This window comes from Microcaecilia unicolor, chromosome 6 (assembly GCF_901765095.1).
Source record: "Microcaecilia unicolor chromosome 6, aMicUni1.1, whole genome shotgun sequence".
Lineage (NCBI taxonomy): Eukaryota > Metazoa > Chordata > Amphibia > Gymnophiona > Siphonopidae > Microcaecilia > Microcaecilia unicolor.
Window position 1 is genome coordinate 91,085,125 of NC_044036.1, and position 19,774 is coordinate 91,104,898.

The following is a 19,774-nucleotide window of genomic DNA, read 5'->3' on the forward strand; positions in this document are numbered from 1 at the left end:
AAATGTTGAGAATGGCTGATTTTTTTCATGTCATAGGTCCATAAGCAACCTGAAAAGGGTACGCATTTGAACTTCTGCATCGTTTTTTTTTTATTTTTTCCATAAAAGGATGGGGTTTGGACTATTGTGTTACAAATATGTGTTCTAACAAAATTCATGAAAACCTCATTTTTTGTTTTCTGGTGACTTTAGTCACTTCTTTGTCAGAGAAGGTCACAATTAGGCACCACCTGGCATTAAGTACCAATAGTAGGCCTTAAGTGGTGCTAACTGGCACTAAATTATAGTTGAGCGCATAACTGCGCTTAGGCACTATTCTATTATTATAGGGCTAGATTCTATATATGGTGCCTGAAAAATCTGCACAGAAAAATTTACACAGGTGTATTCTCTAAAGTATGTCTAAATTTTATAGAATAGGCTATTCCACACGGTATATAGAACATGTCAAGCGACTTCCCATGCAACCAAATTTGGTTGCATCCATTTAGGCCACATTTTACTTGGTGTAAATCCCAATTCCTAAATTAGGCACAAAGCAGGTGTATTCTATAATAATGCACATAACTTAACACCCATTGCCCCACCCGTGGCCACGCCCCACTTTTCAATTATGTGACTTAGAATTAGGCACACCACCATTATAGAATTATACTTAGTGAGTTGTGCGCATAATCTCAATAATGCCAGTTAGTGCTGATAATGCTTGTTAACATCAATTAACAGCACTGATTAGTTAGTTAACCAATTAAGTTCTGTGCATTGTTATAGAATACGCTTCGGTTTCCACATGGATTTTTCAGACGCCATATATAGAATCTGGGGGATAGTGCTTAAATGCGGGTAACGCAGAACTATAAGGGGTTGTGCCCCATGGGTGGGTCAGGGCATGTTTTGCAGTTGTACAATTAAGTTACAGAATTCTATCGCTCATGCATACCAACTTCAGGTGCAGCCTTTGACCCTGGCATCAGTGTCATACCTACAGTTAGGTGCACACATTCAAATTACACCCTGTTCTATAATGGCAATTTTGTGCACAATTGCCCACAACAGAATTTGTTCTTAGGGCCGGATTCAATAAACGGTGCTGAAAGATAGGGGCACCAGAAAGATCTGCACAGAAATGTTATTATATAAAGTGTGCCCAGACTCACACCAAGTGAAACCTGGTATAAATCCTGGCACACAAGTTGAATGTACAACCCCGGAATTCTATAACATTGTGACTAAATTATGAGCCTACCCCAACACACATGCCCCTCCCATGGCTACTCCCCCCTTTTGGGTTGCACACAAGACAATTTCAGTGCCACAACTTTATAGAATAGCATGCAGGCAGAAAAGTATGCAAATCCAAATCATTGCCAATAATTGGTGTTAATTGGTTTGTTTACTAATTATGTTGTACGCATTTCTCAGAATCACACACAAAATTTGGAGTGCAAAATTTGACAACCTTCATAGAATTGGGGGGCTGAGTGCCCATATTTTTTACACCCTTTTTAGAATCTACTCAATAGTACGCACTCATAATGATAAGTCATTTGAGTATGAAAAAAACCCCCCAACACAACTATGAAAATTTTAGGTGCTATTGTTTGTGATTTGCGAAAAGACAAGAATGTTCAGATGGTTGTGAGAAGCAGTTAATCTCGATTTTCCCCAGGTATCAAACTGGTATGTTGATATATCCTGCGTATGACACAAATGTTTGGGACAGTGTTTACTTAATGTGAATTTGAGTCCCCACAGTGTGAGATTTGGGTGTTACTTTATGTAAGAGTTTCTATTGTTTGTGATTCAGCATTATTATTTAATACCAATTCCTATTCCCTTGTTTAAATGAAAAATAAATTAAAACTCTATTGTGAAAATCCTTTTGGATGGTTCTGGACACCTGTAACAGATTTTTTTTAGAAACACCATTTATAATTTCTATGTAAATAACATATTTTGAGTATTTAGACTGTACTGTGTAGCATAATGATTTTCATCAGATTGGATTATTTTCAAGGGTTAATACATGTTTAGAAACAATCTACCAACATCCATATAACCTATGTGAAAAAGTAAACTGCCCCCTAAACTTAATAAGTGGTTGCACCACCTTTAGCAACAGTAATTGCAACCAAATGCTTCCTATAATTTGATATGTCTTTCACAATTTTGTTGAGCTTACTCTTTGTTGCAGAACTGCTTCCATTCAGACATATTTGTAGGTCTCTGTGCATGAACTACTTGTTGCAGGTCCTGCCACAGCATCTCTATTGGGTTCAAGTCAGGACTTTGACTAGGCCAACCCCAAATTTTGTTTCTTCTCAGCCATTTGATGTAGACTTTCTTTTGCATTCTGGATCATGTCTTGCTGCAAAACCCAATTACGCTTCAGCTTCAGCTCATGGACATAAAGAATTTTTTGATACAGTATGGAATTTATAGTTTTCTTGAATAAGGGCAAGTTTTCCAGGTCCTGATGCAGCAAAGCATCCCATACCATCACACTACCACCACAATGTTTGACTGTTAGTATGATGTTCTTACTATGGATTTTTTTTTTTTTACTCCTGTGTTGTCCAAAGATTTCCACTTTTGACTCGTTTGTCCATAGAACATTATCCCAAAGACTTGACGATCATCCAGATGTGGGTTTGTAAATGTGAGATGAGCATTGATGTTACTCTTGGACATGCGATTTCTGCCTTGGTACTGTTCCCATGAATCCCAGTTTTGCCCCATCTCTTTCTTATTGTTGAGTCATGAATACTGACCGTAGCTGAGGCTAGAGAGACCTGCAGTTCTTTGGATGTTCTTCTGGGATGTTTTGTAACTTCCCAATGAGTTGTCGCTGTGCCTTTGGAGTAATTTTGGTGATAGTGCCTTTTACTGTGATTTGGCTGAATCCCAGAGCTTTAGAAATAGTTTTTTTTCTCATCTTCTCTGGAATTTTCCTTTGATCATGGTGTAGTGTTCTTGTAGAAACTTTGTGTTGACTAGTTCAGTAACAAGGTAAGGTTCAATATGTAATGAGATTTAGATTCAACGAGGCTGGTTGCAATTAAGTCTGGCTGTGTTCAATCAGCTGAATCTAATTATCAATTAAATTTGGTCAATTGGTTAACGACAGCACCAGTTACTTTTCACATGGGTGTTGGATAACTTTCTTCTTTAAATAAATTAAGTTATAATTTTAAAACTGTGTTACATGTTTATTCAGTTTTCCTTTGTCCAATATTATTATTTTGTTTATAGATCAGTAATCATTCAGGGAGACATATATGCAATAACAGGGGAAAGCAGGAGGGGGTGAGGGCAGGAACGTTTTTACATCACTGTAGATAAGGTCACACTGCTGCATGGTTTAAGTTCATTTTATATTTGTGAGCAGGTACAGCTGAAGATGCAACTGAGTGAGATCATTGGGCGCTGTAAACAGCCACTCTTTATTTTTGATGAGGCAGAGAAGCTACATGTGGACTTGGTGGATGCCCTCAAGCCCTACGTGGATCATTACAACAGTGCAGGTGAAGATTACAGGAACTCCATCTTTCTCTTTCTCAGGTAATGTCAAAGGGGGTGAGGTTTCCTGAGAAAATCAAAAATTCAGGGGAATGATGGGAGGGGAGCTGAGAGGTAGACACCTAACTCATATAACAAATCCAATACAGGGACAGAGGATATTATAGACTAGTGTTTCCCCAAGTCCAGTCCTAGAGTAGCCCTTGCTAGTCAGGTTTTCATGCAAATCCCTTATGAATATTCATTGTGGACAACTTAAAAACCTGATTGACTGGGGGGCCTCCAGGACCAGGTTTGGAAACCAACTTGTAGATCTTCAACTCTCAGAACTGTCCATAACAGATCTAGGTCTCCAAATTGACTTGGTATACTTTTAGCACTATCATCACTGCTTTTTTTTTTTTAATTTATTTACCACCCTGTTTTCTAAGCTGTGCTAGCAGCTGCTGCACACCAATGCAGACACAGGCCAGTTGAATTGAATGGGCTGTGTCGGAATAAGCACTCGGCAGCCGCTAGTGTGGCTTAGTAAATAGGAGGGTTAGCTTGCTAGTTCACAAAAAAATGAACACTTATAATTGGTTTACAACCAGAAAAAAAAAAAAAGACACCACATTAGCTGTACAATTCAATAAAGTAAAAAGTATTCAGACCAGTAAGAGAGTGGCATACCAAGGGTGGGGTGGTGGGGACGGTCCACCTCAGGTGTACGCTGCAAGGAGGTGCAGGGAGCAGCCGCACAGCTGTTGGCTCTGCTGGTTCTCTGCTCCCTCCTACGTTACTTCCTGTTCCAGGGCAGGGAACTGGCAGAGTAGACCGCTGCGCGATTGCTCCCTGACCCCAGGAAGTAAGAGCGATGCATTTGGGGGGGTGGAGATGATATGCCAGGGGTTGTTGTGATTCATGGGTGATTAGCTGGGGGGGGGGGGGGGTGGCAACTGACCTACAAACACAACTGTAATGAGATACATACACACTGTGTTAAAAAAAAAACTATACAAACTTGACCAATTTCAATAACATTTGGGATATATCATCCTGAATAAATTTGCAGTAAGTCTACTCAAAGGCCAACCACTTCACCTAAATGGCATTACCACCAACTAGCAATTAGCTTCATGATATACACAGATGACATTTTACTTTAAACAAAGAGTTAGGATGGATTTCAGTCAGGAGCATCTGATCCTTATTAAAATTTGTATCCAGAGAAAGGTTACGACTCTCATAGACTGATGCAAGAGTTTCCAGAAAAGAGGTGGAAGAGGGTAAGCAAAGAATATGGTATGAAAAGCTGTGAGAAAAGGGCTCAACTGATCACCAGTTGGGAAGCAGCAGGGCCCAATTAGTTTGCACTGAAGAAAACGTTGCAGGAGTTAATGAAGCTGGAAGTGAAGTGAAATAGGTGGCATTATAGGCTTATTCAGGATGATATATCCCAATTTTTCTTTTGTAATTGATCAAGTTTTGACATTTATGCAGAAAACAGGCCTTGTATAGTTTTTTTGAAACACAATGCATAGATTTGTATTTAGCTCACATATATGCTGCATGTGTGTGTGTGTGTGTGTGGTCTAGTACCTTTCAACATATCTTGGTTTCATCATATTTTAGACAGCAGACTTATACACACATATATATGTATAAGCAATCCAATCTGGGCACGTAGTGGTTGACATTCAAAATGATTTAACTGGCCAGAGAAACAGCCACTGATCGGTTCATTGCTTGCTCTGAGCTATCCACTAATTTTTAGCAGCATTTAACCAGTTATCACTGCTGAAAATTAGTGGTTAGCAATTAAGTGAAAACTGGCTATTTTAGGGGCATTCTGGGGGCAGAGTCAGCAGTGCCGATATTCACCACTTAACCAGCCAGGGTCACTGCATAAATCACAGTCCTATCTTAATGCAGTAACCCATAGTCGCTTAAGTTCTGAACATTGTCACTGAAAATCTGGTTTATGCGGAGCCAGTTAACACATAGCTGGTTAAGTCAAAGTCCAGAGATGACCCGGCATTGAATATCCAGGAACAACCCAGCAACGGTCAGCAAAATACTCACCGCTACCAGTTGAATATTAACCCAGACTCTTTAATTACTCCTTAAAAATGATTAAATTTAATATAAAACTGAACAGGGAGTTTAGCAGTGAGCCAACCCAAATCATTTACAGACATTGCTGAATTAGCAGATTCAAAGGAATACTAGAGTCAAGCTGCTGGTCCCTAATGATCCATACCCCACAGGTGAAAATAATTATTCTGCTGGTCCATCATGAGAGATGACTGCAAGACCAGCAAGCTAATGAACAATTTGAATAATTCTCATTAAATAAGCTGCAAGTGAAAGGATTTCAGCCATATTTTTTAAAAAGAAAAATAGACTTTATTGAATCTTCATGAATCAGAGCTTGTATGTCTACTTCTAGGGTAAAGTTCATTCTAGTATGTCCCAAAAAAAAAACGATCAATCAGTCCTGAAATTCTGTTATGATAACCTGGCCTAGTACCCTTCAACCTACCTGCATTTCATCATATTTTAGAGGGCAGGTGTATTCTCTTCTCCTGACAAATATTTGCATTTTCAGTTTTGTCTGGGACTCTAGTTTCACTGACCTCTGATCTCACGTGCTCAACCAGATAGGACAGACAGGCAGTAGTGGAAGAGAGAGGAAGACCACTGTGACGCTGAAGCTAATTCTATCTTAGATAGCCTCAAAAGATCAAACAGCCACACACATGTCTCAACCCTTGTGCAAGAAATGTGATCTATTGAATAACTATATACATTTATTGTGAAACCCATTTTGAAATTAGCAGAAAGAAAAGGTCATTTTGTTTTTATTGAAAGGTCTAACCTGATATTAATGGAGCCGTCATGGAAGCTCAAGTTTAGAATCTGATAGAAGTATTCAAGTACCACCATGCTTTGTTGGTATATATGTTTAGATGCCCCTATATATATTTTTTTTGTTACATTTGTACCCCACGCTTTCCCACTCATGGCCGGCTCAATGAGGCTTACATGGGGCAATGGAGGGTTAAGTGACTTGCCCAGAGTCACAAGGAGCTGCCTGTGCCTGAAGTGGGAATTAAACTCAGTTCCTCAGGACCAAAGTCCACCACCTTAACCACTAGGCCACTCCTCCACTCCATTCAGCCTGATGCACATCTGCTCCTCAAAAATAAAATCAATCACATATTGCAGATGGCAGATTCTCTCACTTATGGTCTTGCATAGATGAAGTTGGGATGACAGTAATTCTTTTGTAGCACCCACTTGTCATTACAGAGTGTAAAGATATTGAAGTTACTCATAAGATTAACTTAAAGCAGTAAACACCATTCATCTGAACAGAATCTCCTTGTAAGTTTAGAATGTTAATACATCAGAAGCGTACACAGAGCTGAGCGTCTCCGTGTTAGAAGGCCCAGTGACACTTTTCTGCTTGAAAACTCCCAAAGAGGAAAGAAATAATAGCAATCAGCTAAAACTGGTAACAGGTGAACCACAGAGCGACTAAACTGTCCTGGCTGAACAGACAAAGGCCTGACACAATTCAGTTTTCTGAATAGTCACATCACCACTAGTCACCGTACTGTTTAATGTCCTTAAGACCTGAAACTATACTGGATGTACAATACCATACAATACATTAACACTTCTATACCGCAGAGCCCCAAACAGATCTATGCTGTGAATAGTGTGAAGCAGGACATATCCTAGAAATATATCAAATCTATATTAAAAAAAATTAAACCCTGTGAAAGGTTTTTTACAAGGTCATAAAAATATGTTTTAATAGCTCTCTTAAATGAAGCGTAGTGTGAGAATTGCCAAAGAGATGATGGTAATAAATTCCACCAGTGTGATGATTGATAGGAGAAAGTTCCATTAAGCAAAACTTTATATATCACGCCTCTTGGGCTTGGGCAGTGCAATAGGAGTGGCAGTCAGCTGCCTAACACAGAGTTTTTTTTTTAACTGAAAGATGTATAAGTTTTCCCAAATATAAGGGGGCAAACCAGAAAAATCAAAGGGCAGAGTAGCGAGAAGGTTGCTAGGCTGTATAGAGAGAGGTGTGATCAGCAGAAGAAAGGAAGTGTTGATGCCCCTGTACAAGTCCTTGGTGAGGCCCCACCTGGAGTATTGTGTTCAGTTTTGGAGGCTGTACCTTGCGAAGGATGTTAAAAAAATGGAAGCGGTGCAAAGAAAAGCTACGAGAATGGTATGGGATTTGCGTTCCAAGACGTATGAGCAGAGACTTGCTGACCTGAACATGTATACCCTGGAGGAAAGGAGGAACAGGGGTGATATGATACAAACCTTCAAATACTTGAAAGGTATTAATCCGCAAAAAAATCTTTTCCGGAGATGGGAAGGCGGTAGAACGAGAGGACATGAAATGAGATTGAAGGGGGGCAGACTCAAAAAAGATGTCAGGAAGTATTTCTTCACGGAGAGGGTGGTGGATGCTTGGAATGCCCTCCTGCAGGAGGTGGTGGAGATGAAAACGGTAACGGAATTCAAACATGCGTGGGATGTGCATAAAGGAATCCTGTGCAGCAGGAATGGATCCTCAGAAGCTTAGCCGAAATTGGGTGGCGGAGCAGGTGGGGGAAGAGAGGTTGGTGGTTGGGAGGCGAGGATAGTGGAGGGCAGACTTATAAGGTCCGTGTCAGAGCCGGTGATGGGAGGCGGGACTGGTGGTTGGGAGGTGGGAAATACTGCTGGGCAGACTTGTACGGTCTGTGCCCTGAAAAAGGCAAGTACAAATCAAGGTAAGGTATACACATGAGTTTATCTTGTTGGGCAGACTGGATGGACCATGCAGGTCTTTTTCTGCCGTCATCTACTATGTTACTATGTTAAACAACATGTGTGTCTTCACCGGAAGCCAATGCGACATTTTCAAAAAAGGGGAGGCGGGTAAATACCTGGAGACATTATAAATTAACTGTGCTGCAGTGTTCTGCAATATTTGAATGTTTAGAAAACATTCTACTTCAGCTGGGTACATAAGTACATAAGTATTGCCATACTGGGAAAGACCAAAGGTCCATCGAGCCCAGCATCCTGTTTCCAACAGTGGCCAATCCAGGTCACAAATACCCGGCAAGATCCCAAAAATGTACAAAACATTTTATACTGCGTATCCCAGAAATAGTGGATTTTCCCCAAGTTCATTTAATAACGGTCTATGGACTTTTCCTTTAGGAAGCTGTCCAAACCTTTTTAAAACTCTGCTAAGCTAACCGCCTTTACCACATTCTCTGGCAGCGAATTCCAGAGTCTAATTACACGTTGAGTGAAGAAAATTTTTCTCCAATTCATTTTAAATTTACTACATTGTAGCTTCATCGCATGCCCCTAGTCCTAGTATTTTTGGAAAGCGTGAACGGACGCTTCACATCTTGTATTCTGTTTAGAATATGTTCGAGGAACTTTACTCCCCAAATTCTCTGTGAACTGAATTGTTTCTCTCGTTGCCACCTGCTCAAATCAAACTTCACCTATGGGATGTCCCAGGGGCGTAGCCAGACACCCAATTTTGGGTGGGCCTGGGCCCAAGATGGGTGGGCAGAAGAGCTCCACCCTGTCCCACAAGTGATTTGGTCTCTCCCTCTCTCGCCTGCATGCCATATAATCTTTTAAACATCCCCCTCCCCTGAATACCTTTTAAATAGCAGATTTTCACTAGCAGCGAGCAGCAACTAATACACACTGCTCATGTTGGCCTCACAGTCTTCCCTCTGATGCAACTTCCTGTTTCCGCATAGGCGGGAATACATCAGAGGGAAGGCTGTGGGGCCAGTGCGAATAGTATGTATCAGTCACTGCTCGCTGCAGGTGAAGATCTGCTATTTTCAAGGTATGCAGGAGGGACAGTTGTTGGGAGTTTTTGGCTGGTGGGGCTTGGGAATCCCTGCCAGCCACATCATAGGTGTGCTGCTACTGGGTGGGCTTGAGCCCAAAGTGGGTGGGCCTGGGCCCAACCAGGCCCACCCTTGGCTACACCACTGGGATGTCCTAAAACTATGCATAGGTCCTATATAACACTGCACCCTACATAGAGTCAAAACCATTATACACAGAGGTAACGCTGAAGTCATCGAGAAGGTGATCTTTAATAGCGAACATTGATGTCAGCATGCCAGGCCTGTGCATCTCGGCAGATACTGACAGACTGAACAACCCTACCACGTCACATCATGGAGAAGGACCAATGTTATCTATGAAATAAAAAAAAGCAGTCAATATACAGGGCAGCTAGGAAGGAGGGGGGAGGGGGCTGGTCAGAAAAGAACACAGAAAAGAGCAAAAATAACCAGCTACTTGATCCACTTACATTTGTTCATTTATACCTGCCACAGATCCCACTGCTAAGATCTCTGTGATAGTCAAAGCAATTTAAGCAGGCTGGAGGGGCTCCTGCCCATTTAAATCACCTGTTGCCACCTAACCCCCCCCCCCCCCCCCCGATATTCAGCAGCACCAAAGGAGCAGTCCCGCTAAATATCACCTCTGACTGGCCCCGGAAAAAGTGGACAGGTCAGGTGTGGTGTTAGGGAGGAGCCAGGGGTTATGAGGATGCTGACAATATTAAGGGCCGGCACTCACAGAACTAAGCGGCCGAATTTAGGACAACTCAAAAGCTGCCCTACTTCAAGCTGCTTAGCTATGTGAGTGCTGGCACTAAATATTGGCCGGCACCTGCATAATTTGTAATTTTTAGTGCCACAGTCCCCTTTGGGGCCCCCCAGAAAGCCCCCTCCCCCTGTCCGCACCATGTCTAAGGTGCCTGCCATCCAGCCCCCCCCAGCCCACCTCTGCTCCCTGGTGGTCCATTGGGGCATTAGGGGCAGGAGTGCAGTCCTCTCGCTCCTGCCCCTTAGGGCTGGCCTGATGAAATGGCTGCCGCAGTCACTCGCAGCAGCTCGCCATACATGAGTAGTGCCATGAGACTGCCATGGGTCATGGCAGCCTCACGGTACTGCGATCTGCTGCGAGAAGTCGCAGCAGCTATTTTGTTAGGCTAGCTGCAATGGGCAGGAATGAGGGGGCTGCACTCCTGCTCCCAATGCCCCAACAAGGGGAGCCTACCTAAACTGCTGGGAAGGGGGGTTGGGGGCTTATACACGGTGCTGGTGGAGGGAGGGAGCTTTTTGAGGGGTCAGGAGGTAAATCAAAGCACTAAAACAAAGAAAACCAAAAGGTTATGTGGGACCCAGATGAATATTAGCCAGGACAAACTCCGGCGGCCAGGGCCCTTTCTGTTAGCTCCGCATATTCAGTGCCAGCGCTCAGCCATTTCTGGCCCTGAAAATTGGGGCCTAATCTAGCCAGCGACAACCAGCATTTTAAAAAATTCTGACCGTTGCCAGCTGACTATCTCCCAGTTTGTGTTTTTCCCCATGCATGTTTGAAGGCTACTGTGGATTTGATTCCTATCATTTCCACTAGAAATCGACAGTAGTGTTACGGCCCTGCTAAGCAAGAACATTGTAGCTACAGTAAATCACATTTCAAGGAAAGTGAACTTTTCTAAATATTCCTCCAGCCTGACAATACACTAAATGAGTGTATGTGTATTTTGCAAAAACCTGTGGAAAAAGGTATCATTTTCTTTTTTTTTTTTTTTCCATTTTATTTCTATTTATTACCTTGGAGCACATTGGTATGTGCTTTAATAAGTTTTTCACCTGATGTCTGGTGTCTTTCTGTATTTGTATCTGCTCCTGCCCTTCCCTAGAGCTCATCTATGGTGAGAGGCGTGACTGCTAGCGCCCAATTGTGTTTCCTTTTGAGGTGGTCAGAGATTGACAGTCTCTTTCCTGTTGCCTTACCGAGCCCTTTTACTGCAGTTCACCAAGTTAACTTGAACCTTGATCTCAAGGGCCTGTGCCAGCTTCTTCAACCTTTTTGATTTCTTTCTGGGAATGTACTTTAAGATCAAAAGTTATTGCATGATGGTGCGGTGGGGGAGACAAAAGCTTATAGGTCAAAAGGGAGAAGGTGAGCAAGTTCTTTACTGTTTGTTTACTTCACCTTAAAAGTAAGAAACATGCTTTTTATTTGGGCTTTTTTTTTTTTTTGATTGAGGGATATGAGCCTTCAGTCTCATCTGTATTATCACACTGAAACTATCTGCCCTGAGGGAGACTGTGCAAGTGGTGGAGCAGTTAGGGGTGACACATGAGCAGCTGTCCAATAACATGCACCTTGGATAATGGCAACAACTGAAGTACAGTATGAAAGGGTGCGATCATCAGGGGCGTATCTGGACTTCAGCGGGAGGGGGGCCAGAGCCAGAGTGAGGGGGCACATTTTAGCCCCCCCCCCCGGCGCCGCCGATCCCCCCCACTGCCAACTTTGACCCCCCCTGCCAACGACCCTCTCCACCCCCCTCCCGCCGCCTTCGCCTACCTTTGCTAACGGGGGACCCCAACCCCCGCCAGCCGAGGTCCTTCTGTTGCAAAGCTGGCGGGGGACCCCAACCCCCGCCAGCCGAAGTCCTCTCTTCCATTGCAGCAAAGCTTCCTTCAGTTTCAAATTCTGAGTCTGACGTCCTGCATGTTGTACTTGCAGGACGTCAGACTCAGAACAGGAAGCTTGCTGCAACGGAAGAGAGGACCTCGGCTGGCGGGGGTTGGGTCCCCCTGCCAGCAAAGATAGGTGACGGCGGGTTGGCGGCGGGAGGGGGGTTGGAGAGGGTCATCAGCAGGGGGATCCAGGGCCAAATCTACGGGGGCCCAGGCCCCCACGCAGATATGCCCCTGGCGGTCATAATGTAAACGGCCCTGTTGTCTTTATACATTTTATTTATTTTATTTGTTACATTTGTATCCCACATTTTCCCACCTATTTGCAGGCTCAATGCTGATTACGTGGAGGAGCATAATCGAATGTCGCCGGTGATCTATTTTGCCGGTGGCGGCGCAACAGCTGGCCGGAACCGTGTTTTCGAAAAAGATGGCCGGCCATCTGTTTTTTCGATAATACGGTTTAGCCCAGCCAAATGCCAGAGTTCGCCGGGGTTGAGATCGCCGGTTTTGTTTTTCAGCGATAATGGAAAAAACTGCCAGCCATCTCAAACCCGGCAAATTTGGTCATGGGAGGAGCCAGCATTCGTAGTGCACTGGCCCCCCTGACATGCCAGGACACCAACTGGGCACCCTAGGGGTCAGTGCAGTGGACTTCAGAAAAAGCTCCCACATGCATAGCTCCCTTACTTTGGGTGCTGAGCCCCCCAACCCCCCTCCCAAAACCCACTACCCACAAATGTACAACACTACCGTAGCTCTTAGGGGTGAAGGGGACATCTACATGTGGGTACAGTGGGTTTTGGAGGGCTCCCATTTACCAGCACAAGTGTTACAGGTGGGGGGGGGGGGGGGTTGGGCCTGTGTCCGCCTGTCTTAAGTGCACTGCGGTACCCACTAAAAGTGCTCCAGGGACCTGCATACACACAGGCCTCTAGGACTTGTTGCTGCTGTAGAACCTTAGCACACCAGTTGACACCTGAAGACTAATCTCTTTGAAAAAGTCCTTTATTTGAATAAGCACGTTTATTCACAGTAAGCTGCAGATCAGAGGTTGTGCCCCTCTGGCAAAGAGTCTCCCTGGTATTGAGATTAGCAGTAGGTCAGAGCTGGCAGAATGGTGTACAATGCCCTCTTTCAGCAACATTCAAGGTAATAACTAAGTTCTCTAACGTGAGTAACACATGAAAGGGATCTAAAACTGGCTGACAAAAATGGCCACTACCTCATGGACTACCGGAAACAAAACTGGACACACTCTGACCCAGTTAGCATGGGGAAAAGCACCATGGGAGTAGAGCCCACTACCCTACACCCACCACAATGCATTGCTGATGTGACTCTGCAGTGCACCTAACAGAAAATGTGTCACACTCACCCGAGAGCCACATCAGAACCAGGGAAAGGCTGTCAGAGGATAGAACACATTCTGCTGTCATGGAGGTGGGTACAGCATTTGAGGCTGGCATACAGGCTGGCAAAAAAAGTTTTTAGTTTTATTGTTTTAGTGTGGGAGGGGGTTGGTGACCACTGGGGGAGTACAGGGAGGTCATCGCTGATTCCTTCCGGTGGTCATCTGGTCAGTTGGGGCACCTTTTTGAGGTTTGGTCGTGAAAATTAAAGGACCAAGTAAACCCGGCGAAATACTGCTGAACGCCGCTTTTTTTTTTTCATTATCCGTGAAAGCCGGCCATCTGGTAGCCACGCCCATGCCTGCCCATGCCCCGCCTTCGCTACGACGCTGACACGCCCCCTTGAACTTTCACCAGCGAGGCAACGGGAAAGCGGCGATGCTGTCAAAAAAGCCGCTTTCGATTATACCGATTTGGCCACTTTTGCGAGATTGCCGGCCATCTCCCGATTTATGGCCGGTGATCACTTTCGAAAATAAGCTTGATAGTAACGTAAAGGCGTTCGCCAATTCTGGTATGAACAAATACAAAGTGATGTTGTGGTAGAATAAGGTTCATGTGTAACAGACACATTAGGGAATCGTAGAGAGGAAGAATTTATTTTATGTCCATTACGAGCGTTGGTTTCGTTGTGTTACAGGGTCCAGATATTTAAGTTGGGTCGGTAGAGTATGCCTTTTTGAACAGGTTAGTTTTTAGTGATTTCCGGAATTTTAGATGGTCATACGTTGTTTTCACGGCTTTGGTAATGCATTCCATAGTTGTTAAACTATGACATCATTATCAGTAGTAACACTTTGTTCACTAAGGGTATCTGATAGTACAACAGTTAGTTACTTAGGGTTGTGACCTACTTTGGCACTCCAGTGAATTTTAAAACAAAGAAAAGCATAGGGATAGATACTCAGCTCACAGCAGTCAGTGCTTTTAAAGCTGAATTAACTCTGGATATTCAATGCCAGGCCATGTCCAGACTCCGCTATTGTATGTGCAGTCATCCGGAAGTTGACCAGGCACTGGCCACTATTCAGACCAGGGTCCATTTAGTTCAGCAGATGAAGTTAGGACAGCTGATTAGGCTTAGCAGACTGAATAGCACCACTAACTGGTACAGTTCCAACTCCGCTCCTGCCCCACCCCGGCACTAACCTGGCAGTGCCTGGGCAGTTACAGGTAATATTTAGCAGCACTAACTGCTTACGTATCACTGAATATGGGCAGATGACCAGTTCGGCAGGGTTTAGCCGGACAGAAGCCTCTCCTACCTGGTTAAACTCCTTTGAATATCAGACCCATACTGTAGTAAATGAAACTGAAATCTGGATAGTCCTGTTTGAAGAAACGCTTTTTCACTTTTGATTATATTTTTGCTGATATGATTCAAAAATGTGCCCAAGCAGAAGAAAAAGAAGTAGCTTTAAGTTGTTGTTGTTTTTTTCAATACTACTAACACCACAGGGCTCAAAGCGGTTTACAATGTTAAAAGATAGCCAAGACAGGCTCCTGGGAAATCACATCAAACAAATGTCTTAAAAAGAAAGGATTTTAGATTTCTCTTTAAAAAGAGAGAGAAAAGTTAGACAAAATACTAAAACATGGCTGCATTTCTTTCCAGACTTTAGGAGCATGGAAAGCATGAAGTTTACCATAAATCTTAACACCCTTCAATATAGAAGAGACAAAAGGGAAATTATACATTGATCGTCTGTTAATAGATGTAAACTCCAAGTGGAATAATAAATATTCAGGACATTCACCATTTAAAATCCTAAACAATGCACATGAAAATCTATACAAAATCCTTGCTTCAGTTGGCAACCAGTGACGCTCTACAAAACACATAGAAATACTGTCATGTTTCTGCAACAAAAAAAATTAATTATACCGCCATATTCTGAATGGCTTGCAATTTTTGAATAATCTGTCTCTGGGCACCCAGATAAGTATAGAGGAAGCTGAGACAGGGAAACTGAGTGGAGAAAATGAGACAGGGAATGGCCACATACTACTGACAAGAGCAGAGAAACATTATGAATACATTAGAAGCTTAACTATTGCTGGAAATTCAACTGCGAGCACATGGAGAACTAGAGAACATTAGAATAGTGCTGGCATTGAAAACAAGTAAATGCTGTGGAATTCTGAAATTCTGCCACATATCTTTTACATAATAGAACATTGGAATGCTATCTGCTTCTACCTAAAATTCAAGATACCAATTCTGATACATAAATCACTGTATGCTGGGTCCCAGGATATCTAGCTAGTATGCTCATAGGGTATTCACCATCTATCTCTTTGCTACGTTGACAGCAGTCTTCTTTTTGCTTCCCCGTCTTCTAAATGTCTTGAAGTTCAATTCACATGACATAGTTCCTTTTGGTATTTGGTGACCATGGTATGCAATGCTTTTTCAGATTTACAGCCAGATCATGGTTATCTAGAAGTTTAAGATTAAATTTAAGTCCGTGTTCTTTCTCAAGCTTTCTCTATGTGAGGCCAAGGAGCTAGTGTAAATTGCTGTTGGCCTGTGCATTTTATTTACGACTATGGAGTTGGGTGCTCTATTATGTTAGTATGTCTTTGGATGGGTGTTTATGAGCAATGCAGTTTGTGTGTATTGTTATATGCTTTTTGTATTTTATATTGTACTCTCAAAAAAAATAGATGATCAAATTTGTAGTTCAACAAATTTGGAGAAGTGTATGAAAGGAGTATTAAGAATCAACAGAGATAATAGCAGTAGTCCAAGCAAGAGAAAGTGGCTTTAAAGATGATAGACTTGGAAAACAGAGAGGACTAAAGTTGGGTAGATGTGGTAAAGTAGATTGTGGAGGCTGGAACAGAGATTTGAGACAGGGTTAAAAGAAACTATTATATATTGTCATGCAATGTATTTTTCCTACAACTGTGAGGATGGTAAGTAATTAAAGGTATTAGATCCATCTTGACCTCAAGGGCTTGATGCATCTTTAAAAAAGTGACACTATAAAATATCTTTTCTCTCTATCCATTGTTGTTGTCGTTCATTTCCATTTGTTCCCTCCGTTATTCTGATTTAGTGCTTGTCAGACAGCAACGTTGCTCTAAGTTGGGACCTTCCTGGAAGAACAGAAAGCAGGTTCAAAAAGAAATATCCTGGCAAAATGAGAACAAAAAAAATATCTGTTTCTAGTTCAGTGCATTTCGGACCACTTAACTCTCTGATCTGGCATCATGCTTTAATTAAATCCATTCAGAAATGAATGTTCATTTAGATGCTTCTCTTTTTTGCAGTAACATTGGCAGCAATGCCATCAATGAGGTAGCTCGGAACTTCTGGCGAGCTGGGCGGCGGCGAGAAGAAATCACCTTGGAAGATTTGGAGAGACCACTAAGGGCTGAAATGTCACGTGCCACAGGTACGGTAATCCTCATCATTTTTGTTCTTGGTTTATTTTTTTCTGGTTTCAGCAGTTTAGTTATGTTTCCTTGGTTATCCAGCTCAGTTGAAATTGACCTCTATTGAGCTACACATCATGAGTTTCATTCCCCTCCAAATCTCATTCAGCCAAACGCCATGCAGTAGATTTCCTTTTGAAGCTTTGCAATCATGAGGTCTTGCATCCGGACATTGCACTGACACTATTGTATGATGACTGGAGACTCCCTCCCACTAAAGCCTGTAACTGCTGCCTCTCCATTATCCCCAACTCCATCCAACTGAGGATGCTGGAAGTCTAACTGAAGACCTCTGTGTGGCAGTGCTGCCACTGAACCATTGTTGTGTCAGTTTCAATGTTTCTCATCTTAAAGAGAAGCAGCATTCTACTACTACTACTACTCATCATTTCTATAGCTCTGATTTCCAAGCCCTCTTTCCCCATCCCCATGTAGAGCTGGCTGGCAGGGAACCCAAACTATTCAAGTTAAGCTGACTCTTAAGGTCAGGACTGTTCAGATCTATTCTTATGCACATTTATGGTGGATGTCCTAAAAGACAGGCTCCTTGAAAGCCACATTTCCAGATCCTTCTTATATAAGGAGAGTGGCTAATCCACAACAGATGATTGCTGCACATGAGACCTGTGTGTGTTTTTATTCTGATAGCAATCCAGATCCCTGCTTGGGGTTTTCTTAGTTCTGTGGTTTGCTCACTGGATGGCATCTACATCTATAATAAACCACCTATTTCTGTCCCTTTCCTTTATGGAACTGTAGTCATTCTGGGGGTCCTCATGCACACGAAGTCTTTACTAGGAAATTACTAACTGTAACCTAGTTCAGCGCTCCCGAACTAAACATTTACCAGAAAAAAAGTGTCAATTCAAAATGAAAAAAAAAAAATGCTGTACAGTTCCACCAATGTGTTACAAGTCCCTTGCTGGAATGAGGAAGTCATCATGTTTTGGTTTAACCCTTATCCTCTTGCATCACAACTCAGGCTGTTTTGGAAACCTCAGAACATTAAATGAATAGTGGCCACCATGCTGCAGAACACTACAAAGCACTGATGGTCCATAAGGGTAGAAGGTCAGGTTGTCAGGATACTCCTAATGAATATGCATGAAATTGATTCACATGCTATTTCCTCATTTGTATGCAAATCTATTTCAAGCATATTCATTAGACATAGCCTGAAAACCTGACCCCTTCTGTGGTTCTTGAGAACTGGAAGTGAATACCACCACTCTAGACTCCAATATCTCCAACTCCACTGTAACTTAATACACTTCTCCTCTATACTCTCACTTAACCCTCCATTGCCCCAGGTACCAAAACAATTAAAAAAAATGTTGGCTTGTGAGTCCACATGGGACAGAACACATACTTCTATATTTATTTATTTGTTGTATTTGTATCCCACATTTTCCCACCTCTTTGCAGGCTCAATGTGGCTTACAATACATCATGAATAGTGGAAATGAGAAGAGAATAGACATTTGGTATTACAGAAGGATTTTGGTTACGTGATAATGATAAAGCATAATAGTAAAATAACAAGAAAACATTATAAGATAGTTCTAGATGCATGTGGGGGATTTCACATGTGTTGATCATGTGTTTATTTTACTTTTTACATGTTTTGTAGACTCCTGAGGCAGGCGCATAGACGCAGAAACACAGCAGCTGTGTCGAGTCAGTCACTTGAGAGGTTCTGGAATCCAAATTTAGGCTCTTAGGTAGAAAACTCAAATCCAGAACCTCTAGGGTATCATTTTCTGAAGTGCTACCCGTTCCACGCGCAGGGCCCAAGAGACAGGCAGAGCTCCAAAGTCTCAATGGTTGTATAAAATGATGGTGCAGGGAGGAGGGTTTTAGATTTGTTAGGAACTGGACAACATTCTGGGGAAGGGGGAACCTATTCCGAAAGGATGGGCTCTACCTTAAACAGGGTGGGACCAGGTTGCTGGCATTGGCGTTTAAAAAGGAGATAGAGCAGCTTTTAAATTAGAGACTGGGGGAAGGCCGACAGTCGCTCAAAAGTGCATGGTTCGAAATAAGGTTATCTTTTAAAGATATCACCATAACAGGGAAGATAGGGTATCCTGATAGTGAGGTTGCAAAAGAGACCGTAGTAGATCAGGTGTCCTTAAACAAAAATAAAAATCAAAAGACTGCAATTTAATACAGTCAAGTACTGAGCATGATGTAAATAGGAACAACATAGTTTGAAATGTCTATATGCGAATGCCAGAAGCCTAAGAAATAAGATGGGAGAATATATTGCACTAAATGAAAAATTAGATATAATAGGAATCTCTGAGACCTGGTGGAAGGAGGATAACCAGTGGGACACTTTCATACTGTGGTACAAATTATATCGTAGTGATGGGGTAGATCGAATTGGTGGAGGGGTAGCATTGTATATTAAGGAAGGCCTTGAATCAAATAGATTGAAAATTCTACAGGAAACAAACCACATCTTGGAATCCCTGTGGATTGAAATTCCATGTGTAAAGGGGAAAAGAATAGTGATAGGAGTGTACTACTGTCCGCCTGGCCAGGATGAACAGACGGATGCAGAAATGTCATCGGAAATTAGGGAGGCTAACAAACTGGGCAACATGATAATAATGGATGATTTCAATTACCCCGATATTTACTGGTTAAATGTAACATCAGGGCATGCTAGGGAGGTAAAATTCCTTGATGAAATCAAGGATTGCTTGATGGAGCAGCTGGTACAGGAGCCAACAGGAGGAGGAAAAATTCTAGACCTAGTCCTTAGTGCAGCACATGATCTGGTGTAGGAGGTAATGGTGATGGGGCTGCTTAATAACAGTGATCATAATATGATCAGATTTGATATTAGCT

General features: G+C 42.6%; 1 protein-coding gene across 1 annotated transcript in view; it reads left to right on the forward strand.

Moving 5' to 3' along the window:
* TOR3A (torsin family 3 member A) overlaps positions 1–19,774 on the forward strand; it is a 47,133-nt gene that overhangs the window by 21,832 nt on the left and 5,527 nt on the right. Inside the window, 2 exon segments of the mRNA XM_030208523.1 lie at positions 3,389–3,561; positions 16,754–16,878. Of these exon segments, the coding sequence (XP_030064383.1) occupies positions 3,389–3,561; positions 16,754–16,878 (298 nt within the window).